The following is a 9,334-nucleotide window of genomic DNA, read 5'->3' as shown; positions in this document are numbered from 1 at the left end:
ACGACCCGAGCCGAAGGCAGTCGCCCAACCGACTGAGCCACCCAGGCGCCCTACCTAACCTCTCTGAATCTGAGTTTTCCCATCTGTAAAGTGATCCCCCCACCCCTACCCCTGCTCCATAGGATTGTGGAGAGAGTTTAATACAATGACACTTAGCTGGGCTTATATAGAATCAGTTCTTTTTAAGAGAGCCCCAATATACAAACTCTGCCCGAGGCAAGGTGCCCACCTAACCTGAGTAGTCAGCTGGAGCTTGGGGGAAGCTGGTGCTTTGAGGACGCAGACTAAGGGCTGGGGCAGGCTCAGATAGAGCAGATGGGCAATCTGGGTAGGCTGCCTGGAGGAGGAGGCACTGAAGAAGCTGGCCAGCCAGGCACGAACAGAGAGGCAAGTGGGAAGTTGGGACCACAGGAAACCACTGCGGACTCACCAAGTCCTAATTTAGGCTCTTAGTAGGCGCCCAACCCCAGCTCCATACTGCAGCTGAGAGGCTGGGGAAGAGGAACCCCCAGAAGTGGAAAGTTGAAATCTCCCAGGGGAGCAATTAGGGGGTGATTCAGTCAGGTGCATCAACAAAGGAGCGAAGCAGATCACCTGGAACAGAGGCTGGCAAGCCATAGATGGGGCTGGCTTGTCTCAATGTTGAGAGCAAGAGGCAGCGAGGCTACGATGAGCCACACAGGCAGCTGGTGGCCAGAGTGCTGGCCCCAGAGGAACATGAACCCACAGGGAATGGCAGGCCACCTAAGTCCCCTTACCTTTTTACCCCCCAGGGAGGTTCCCAAACCCAGGCCCAGCCAGGACAGAGGCATGGTAGGGGCGGGGTAGGGGTGGTGGAGCTGAGGCCAGGCACTGGTTTCTACCATGGACTCTGAGGGGCCCATGGCAAGGGCCACAGATACTGTGGCAGTCCTGGCCCCAGAAGAGAGAGAGCTCAGAGTGCCCCAAGGGCTGGCTGGCTCTGCAGGGGCCTGGCCACTCCCATTTTGCCAGGCTGGAGCAATCTGGGCCTGGGGTGTGGCCCAGGGTCATTGCTAGCTGGCCCTGGTTTAGGGCCCAGAGTTAGCTCCTGGGTAGCAGGGGTGGGCTGGAGAGTCTCTATCCCCTTTCGGGTCCCCAGGGCTAACTCGACAAGCCCTGGTTGCTGGGAGCTGGGTGATGGAGGAAGGCATTCCATATCCCCTGTTGTCCTTCCCTCCCCCACACACAGCCTGTACGGAGGAACTGGCTCTGAGTCAGCCCTGCTGAGACGGAACAGGGCTGCCGCTTCCCTTTTTTGCCCTTGTCTTCCCGCTGCCCTTCCCCCAGTCCCCTGCTCAGGCTGCTCACCTGGCCCTCACCGACCCCAACGTGAGCCCAGTTCCTGCATCTCACCACCACTAACCTCCCCCCGAAGTGGAGAATGTGCCCCGCATGGGAGGCAGGGCCTGGCCTAAGGCCACTTCGGCAACCCTTCCGGCCAGAGACTTCTGGGACAGCCCTCCGATCTGCAATTTCACTTTCTGGAATTCACCCTGGGGCCCAGTCTGAGATGTTCCCAGAGTGGTTTGCGGTGACATGTCCAAGGCAAAGCGTCCTCGGAGGGGCTTGGGCACAGAGCTGGCCTTTCCGGGAACTCCGGGGCTGTCGAGAAGGGTGCGTTACGGTGCCCAGCCCTCGTCCCCGCCCACAGCAGCCCGGCCGAGGGGACGCTGGAACTTCTCGTTTGTCCTTTGCACGAGCTTGTATAAACAGGGAAGCAGCAGCTGCCCGAAAGCCGCCCCGGAGGCGCGCTCCGCAGCGGGGAGGGGCTGCCCGCGGGTCCCGGCATCCCGCGCGGGGGGCGGGGCGCCGCGGGGCGCGTGACGCCATCGCTGGGCGCCAGGCCGGGGCCGGAAGTGCGGAGCCGCTGTCGCGGCGCCACGTGCGGAGCGTCCGGGAGTGGGACCCGGCCGCGCGTGGCGGGTGAGACTCCGCGCGGCCCCCCGCCCTGTGCCGGCCGGGCCGGGCGCACCCCCACCCCTTCCGGAGGGCCCTTACCTCTCCTGCATCCCCCTTGCCGCCCGGCCCCCTGGAAGCCCGTTTGGGGGGAGACTGAGGAGAGGGAGGGATTCCGCGGAATGGAGCCCCGCATGGAGGCGATAGCACAGACCATCGGCCGCTGCCCCGCCGGCGGCCGGCTCCTCATCTCGCACCTGGAGCATGGGAGCCAGTCTCCTGGTCTGGTCTTGGCTTGGTGGGAAATCTTGGGCCCGTCCTCTGCCGTGGCCCCGCTTCAGTTTCTCCGTGATTTGTGCTAGTGACTTGTGTCTTATGACCCAGACCAAGGAGGGCTTAACATGTCAGGCCAGGGTGCGGCCAGGGACACCGCGTGGGTGCGGGGCCTCTCAGCCCTCTACCCAGATTCCAGGTGCACCCTCCTGGCACCTTTACACGCTCATGCTGACGCACTTCCTCCCAGGTCCCAGGCACCTGCCAGATAGCAACACCATGAGCTTCGTGGCGTATGAGGAGCTGATCAAAGAGGGTGATACGGCCATCCTGTCACTGGGCCATGGTGCGATGGTAGCAGTGCGTGTGCAGCGTGGGGCACAGACCCAGACCCGGCATGGTGTCCTGCGGCACTCAGTAGACCTCATCGGCCGCCCCTTCGGCTCCAAGGTGACCTGTGGCCGAGGGGGCTGGGTGTACGTGCTGCACCCCACGCCTGAGCTCTGGACACTGAACCTGCCACACCGCACCCAGATTCTCTACTCCACCGACATTGCTCTGCTCACCATGATGCTGGAGCTTCGGCCTGGTTCTGTGGTCTGTGAATCCGGTGAGTTCTTTGGGCTACCTCAGTTCTAATTCTGAAAAATTGACCTGAAGGTGGAGATCAGACCCAACATCCAGACAGCCTCCAGCCTGCCCTTCCAGAGGACAGGCGGCATGGTTGCTCAGCCTCTCTTTTGCCGGGAGGTTTCTGGGGAGCTGACCACAGGGAGTGAGAAGCAGCAGATCTGGTTGAGAGTTGATGGTGCGGGACCAGCGATTCCCTCCTGAGGAGCTGGTGTTCAGTGAGAGTCCTGCCTGCCTTGGTGGGGCAGGGCCAGAGTGCCACTCGGCTCTGGCCTGGGCGCTGACTGCCGTTCCCTACCTTTTTGCTGACAGGACTGAGAGTTGCCCCTTCCTGGAGGGAGGCCAGGGCTGCTCTGAGGTGCTCATTGTAGGTGGGGAGACTGCCTCAAGCTCACCCTTGGCCAGCACCACTGTCACTGAGTCCAAGGCCTGAGGTCGGTCCTGGCTCTTACACACGCACATGCATACACACGGGTGCTGGGGCCGCCTGGGATGGAGATTGAAGCATACAGCCCAGCCAAGAGCAGCCCAGCCCACATGCACCTAGGTTTCCAGCATGTTCCTCATGGGCTGCGCAGCAGGGCTCCAAGGTTACTAAGAGTTCCCAACATCACTGCTTCCAACTTTCTGAGGACTTCAAGGCCATTTGTTCCTCTCTGTGTGGGCAATTGGATGGTTCCTGTTACCCAACCCAACACTTTGAGATGGGAAGAGTCAGATGCATAACCTGGGCTGTGGGTCAGACGGTGAGCAGGGGCTGGGCAGAGGCCAACTGCTCAGCCACAGGGGCATGGGGTGCAGGTGGCGGATGGACTGCAAGACTTCAAGATGGCGCCATCCCCTGCTACTGTCTGTGTAGTGGGCATGCTTCTGGGCTCTGGTGTTCCAGGTCCCAGTCTAGGAACTGTGGGTCCAGCCATGAACAAGACAGGCCGGGTTTTTGCTTCCCTGAGCAGATAGTAAGCCCAGCGGCACCGGTTCAGTGCTGTTGATTGCTGTGAGGCTGGTAAAACAGGGCTACGTGTTTGAGGGTGACTCCCAGGGGTCCCTTCAGCTAGGTTGGTCAGGGAAGACCTCTGACAAGGGGACGTTCAACTGGGAATGAGGAGGAGGAGGCACTGCCAAGAGCCAAGGGAGAGTGTCCCCCCAAGGGCAAGCCGTGCAAAGGCCCTGAGTAGGGGCCCAGCAAGGAGGCCAGTGTGGCAGGAGCAGGCAGTGAGGTCAGGAGGAAACAGGCACAGCTCAGAGGGCCGTCAGGGGTCTGACTCTGCTGTGTTTGAGGTAGGATGGAAGGCAGCTGGCCCGTCTGGTGGTGGTTACAAAGCCAGGAGGGAGGGCCCAGGCAGTGTGGTGGCAGGGTGGGGATGGGGGGGAAGACACAAGTTCCCAGTGGATCGAATGTGGGGTGGAGCAGAGAGTCGAGGGCACCTCTGGGGTGCCTGTCTGAGCTCTGGGTGTTGCTGACTGGGCCGGGAAAGGCTTGGCAGGGAGGGGTTTGGGATTGGAGCGGATCCAGCTTTGCCCTTGTTCATGCCGAGCGAGCGCTGGTCGGCTGTTGAGGGGAGGTGGTGTGCGTGCACTGGACGCTAGTAGGAGTCGGGACATGGCTTTGGGGAGTGTTCATCAAGACTGGCACTGGGGGCGCCTGGGTGGCTCAGTTGGTTAAGCGACTGCCTTCGGCTCAGGTCATGATCCCAGAGTCCTGGGATCGAGTCCCACATCGGGCTCCCTGCTCAGCGGGGACTCTGCTTCTCCCTCTGACCCTCCCCCCCTCATGCTCTCTCTCTCATTCTCTCTCTCTCTCTCAAATAAATAAATAAAATCTTTAAAAAATAAAAATAAAAAAAGACTGGCACTGGAAACCGCGGGGTGAGGGGAGGTCATGGCGGGGGCGGGGACACAGCCCCGCTGGGCGCTGCCAGGTGGGAAGTCAAGCAGGGGGCGGCTGAAGGCAGCTGAGGAGTGGCCAGTGCAGTTGGAAGAGAACTGGGGGACGATGACACGGGAGACTGGAGCTGTGTGGCTGGCTGGTTGCCGTGTCACGGCACCGTGAGGCTGCGCAGAGCGAGGGCAGGGCTGCCCTACCCTCTCACCCTGTGTGGTGGAGGCAGGTGAGGGGCAGGGCGGGCAGACCGACCTAAGTGGGCCAGGAGCTCGGGGGGAGGGGGCTCAGGACCAGCCACCAGGTGGAGGGTTGGGGACAGGCCCAACCTGCTGCCCCCTCTGCTCTGTCTAGACCCTACGGGGCCTCTGGCGCTGGGGTTGAGCAGGGCTTCCACTCTCCCCCCGGGCCCACAGCAGACTCAGGAAATAAACCCCAGGTCCTGTCCCCACCCAGGCCCAGTGCAGCCCCAGCTAACCAGACCCTGGGCAGCCGGGACCTGGCGGCCAGCTCTGGGAGTGATTGCACATGAGTAACCGGGATCGTCTGTCCCCGTGGGCCCTGTGTGGGTCTTTCCAGGATGAGGGTGGAGTTGTTTCTTGAGCGTCACAGCGTCCTGCCTGACACCCGTCCTGTCCCGCCAGGCACTGGCAGCGGCTCCGTGTCCCACGCCATCATCCGCACCATCGCGCCCACGGGCCACCTGCACACCGTGGAGTTCCACCAGCAGCGGGCGGAGAAGGCTCGGGAGGAGTTCCAGGAGCATCGAGTGGGCTGCTGGGTGACAGTGCGCAACCAGGACGTGTGCCGCAGCGGCTTTGGTGTGAGCCACGTGGCAGATGCTGTTTTCCTGGACATCCCGTCTCCTTGGGAGGCTGTGGGCCATGCCTGGGATGCCCTCAAGGTTGAAGGTACAGTGGGGGTTCTGGTTCTCAGTCCCTGGGGACTGAGCTTCTGGGCCCGGCCTTGGGTGTGGGTCACCTGAAGCCCAGAGGGGTCAGAAACCACCGGGCCGCACAGCCTGGCTAGGCCAGGACCCCTTTTGGCCCGAAATCGGGGTGGGTCAGGCTGGCCGAGGACTCACGGGAAGTCAACCCGTGAGAGGGTGGGGTTGGGAGGAGTAAGATCTGGGGAGAAGGCGGCTCCAGCTGAGCCCCTGCTCCTTGGCCTTGCCCCGCTCGCCCCCGGACGTGGGAGATGTCTGCGTTCCCTGGGGAACGTAGCAGCTCCATGTCAGTGAGAGGGGGGATCCATATGCCATGAGACATTTTAGAGGTCGGAGGTCAGCCCCTAACCTCAGCCCTTGCCAGCGGAGTCTCCCTTCCCCCCAGCCACAAGTCAGCAAACCGGCCTCTTTTAGGGAAGATGCTGGATGTGGAGGCGGGAAGGAGGCGGGAAGGTTGGCTCTTTGCCAGGGAGGCGCTGGTGAGGCCCTGGGTTTTTCCCTTTTCTGGAGAAGGAGCCAGCCCAGGCAGCCAGGGCCCCTTCCCCCATCCCTGCTGAGCAGTGCAGCCGGGGAGGGCAGAGAGGGAGCCCAGCGTGCCCCAGGGGAAGGGCTGCCCCTCCGAAAGACAGGTGCCAAGGCGCTTCTCCAAGAGCAAGGCACTCTGGGCAACGGCTCCCAGTGGGTCCCGTCGTGTCCCTGGGCTCTGCCACGGTGGGCCCGCTTCCCTACACCTCCATGCCTTCCGGCTTTGCCCCCAGACACTGCAGGCCTGGGTACCAGTCCCACGGAGGCCGGAGCCAGCCGCCCAGCCTGGGCCAAGGGCAGGGGGTCACACTCCCAGGCCTTCCTCCTGTTGCCAAGGTTCCTTCCTGGTGCCTAGCCCCCGGGGAGCCGCGCCATCTGTCGTCTCCATCCCCCTGTTCCTCTAAGCCCCCTCCTTTGCGCTCTTGCTGTGTCTGCTTGTTTTGGTCCCAGAGGTTCTCAACTTACTTGTGGGCCTTGCATTTTCCAGTGGCTCGCCTGCTTGCTCTGTGAACCTGACCCCAGGCTCTGTCCCTCACCAGGTGGGGCCTGTTTTCCTAGCAGTATGCGTAGGGGTCGGGTCCCTTCTTGGGGATGACCCTGCACCCTTTCTGGGCTGGCTTCAGACTCATGGTCCCTCCTCCAAGCTTACACCTTCTTGAAGACCTGTCTGGGGGGTCTGTGTCCCCAGGTGTGGTTGAGGTGACCAGGCCTCGGGGCCATTTGAGGGCTCGTCCAGCTATGTCCCTTTCCCGCCGAGGCTTCCCTGCTAGGACAGGGACGTGGGCTGGACCCGGACCAGGCTGAGGGACACTGCGGGTGGGCCCTGGTGGGAGGTGGCAGGAAGGGGCTGTCGGCTCCCGCCTGCACCCCGTCATCCTTGGCCGTCAGGCACTGCTCAGAGTAGGCGCCTCCTGTCCCCCAGAGTAGGTGACAGCCTCTAATTTCCTGTGACAGCAGCAGCTCCCACCGCCTGCGAACCCCTTCCCCCACCGCCACCGCCGCCCTGGGTGGTCGGAGCTGTTCTGAGCGCAGCGCTCTGGCGGCTGCCGTGGCAAGGCTCCGCCCTGACCCTGACCCCATGGTTCGCCCCGGTCCCAACCTTCGGCTTCCTCGTGGAAGTGGAAGGTGGCAGTGCCGAAGTCCAGATGAAATCAGGGTCGTGGGCTCGGCCGAAGCGATCCCTTCCACGTGGCTCCAGGGGAGCTCCTGCGCCACCGGCTCTGGACCCACGCCTGCCCCCCGGGGGGCTGGGGCGGGGGGGCAGCCCTCGGCCACCTGGCGCCCGTGCCCCGCTGCCCTCTGACCCTGGGCCTGGCTCCCCACAGGTGGGCGCTTCTGCTCCTTCTCGCCGTGCATCGAGCAAGTGCAGCGCACCTGCCAGGCGCTGGCGGCGCACGGCTTCTCGGAACTGAGCACCGTGGAGGTGCTCCCCCGGCTCTACAGCGTGCGCACCGTCAGCCTGCCTGCGCCCGACCTGGGGGCCGGCCCGGGGCCCGGCGCCCGCCCCTTCCGCAGCGGCACGCCCACGAAGGAGGCCGTGGGCCACACGGGCTACCTGACCTTCGCCACCAAGACCCCGGGCTAGTGGGCCTCCCGCAGGGAGCCGCAGGCAGCCGAGAGCCCGCGGAGGGGGCAGGGTGCAGCTCAGCACAGGCCACCTTATATGGTCAGCGCACGCCTGCTGGGGCCTGTGTTTAGACAGAACATGCGGCGGGCGGGGCGGGGCGGGGCGGGGCTTGGGGCCTCTCGGGGCGGCCGGTCCTCTCCGGGTGGGAACGTCTCCCACCCCTCGCCCCCTGTCCTGCTGCTGTCTGTTGCCACAGTCTCTGCTGTCACCGGCTCTTCTGGCTGTTGAGGCCAAGGGGTGTAGGTGGTGGGGCCCTGACCCCTTCCCAGGTAGCCCCAAACCGGCAGGGGGTGAGGGAGCCAGGAGGAGGAGGAGGAGGACCGCTGGGTCTGTGGGCGAGCCCCTCTTCCCCCGGGAGCTGGCGGTGCTGGGCTGGGGGAGGGAGAGGTGGGCTTGCTGGGTGGCCTGAGGCCTGAGCAACCCCCCCCCCCCCCCCCCCCCCCGAGGACCTTACAGGCCAAGTGGGAGTGCCCTGTACCCCCTCCCATGGGGGGGATGGGGCCCGGGCAGCCTTGCCCGTCTGCCGCGCTTCTCCCGCCACTGGAAGTGCCTTCCGTGGCCCTGGTCCAGCCAGAGCCCCGGCGCGTCAGTGAGAACAGAGCGCCACTTAGCCAGGAGCCTGAGGGGGACAGTAAAGTGCCTCAGGTGACCCGGCCCAGCCCTCCCAGAGCTGTTGGAACCCCGGCTGTCCAGCCCCGGGGCTGCTTGGGTGCCCCTGCCCCTCACAGGACTGCTGGGGGCACGGGGGTGCTTCCACGACGGAGGGCCGTACTCCGTGTCACCTGCCTGGCCCTGGTCTCCAGCTCTGGGCCGGGTGCCTGGCATCTCTGCCAGCCTTGGTTGCGTGAAGGGCCTGAGCGTCTGCCCTTGGCCTCACCTGTCCTCAAGAGCTTCCGTTTTCCATGCTAGGACAAGAGCCCCAGGGAAGTGTGCCACTGGGGGCTGGCTCCCAACCGTGCCTGGCAGAGCAATAAACACTCTTGCCGCCTCCGTGCTCCCTGGTCTCTTCGGTGCCCCCCCACGCCAGTGCCCTGGCCGGGCCTCCCCCACACCAGCGCCCCGGCCCCTCCTCCTTCCTCTCCCTGTCCCGGGGGCCCTGGACTCCAGGACAGCAGCCTGGGACATGATGGACAAAGGGGCGAGTGTGTGGCCACTCCCACTCAGCCACAGAAAGGGCCACTTGTCCTAGTGGAGGAGGAGGAGGAGGGTCTGTGTGTGTGTGTGTGTGTGTCCATGTGTCCATCCCAGAGCACTGGACCCTCCCTTCACAGCCTGGCTTGGCCTTGCATTCATTCATAGCAGGCGCCGCCTCTTGTGCTTCCGGAAGGGCCTAGATCTCAAGAAGGACCCCCCCACACAAACAGGCCTGCCCTTCCAGACCCAGGCCACATTCAGGCCTGAGACCTTGCAAAGGTGCCAGGTGAGGTGGGCCTACTGGAGGACTGGTCTCTTGGGGGCAGCATTACAGGGCTGGGGGGCCTCCCCTCTCCTGCCCAGGCTCCTAGCAGGACCTGAGTCCCATCAGAGTTCCTCT

At 64.1% G+C, this 9,334-nt stretch overlaps 1 protein-coding gene across 2 annotated transcripts; it reads left to right on the top strand.

The window, feature by feature from the left end:
- The first annotated feature begins 1,873 nt into the window (after positions 1–1,873).
- On the top strand, positions 1,874–8,790 carry TRMT61A (tRNA methyltransferase 61A). Of its 2 annotated transcripts, XM_021679708.2 has the most exons (4): positions 1,874–1,944; positions 2,441–2,800; positions 5,347–5,613; positions 7,499–8,790. In XM_021679708.2, exons 2-4 carry the CDS (start codon positions 2,470–2,472, stop codon positions 7,756–7,758), a joined length of 858 nt encoding a protein of 285 aa, XP_021535383.1. In that variant the 5' UTR covers positions 1,874–1,944; positions 2,441–2,469; the 3' UTR covers positions 7,759–8,790. The 2 variants fall into 2 exon arrangements, with proteins under 2 accessions (XP_021535383.1, XP_044774008.1); XM_044918073.1 differs by lacking the exon at positions 1,874–1,944 and having other exon boundaries at positions 2,234–2,800.
- The last annotated feature ends 544 nt before the right edge of the window (positions 8,791–9,334 follow it).

Source organism: Neomonachus schauinslandi, chromosome 9, assembly GCF_002201575.2.
Source record: "Neomonachus schauinslandi chromosome 9, ASM220157v2, whole genome shotgun sequence".
Lineage (NCBI taxonomy): Eukaryota > Metazoa > Chordata > Mammalia > Carnivora > Phocidae > Neomonachus > Neomonachus schauinslandi.
Note: the sequence above shows the minus strand (reverse complement) of the source record. Positions and strands in the feature narration are given on the sequence as shown.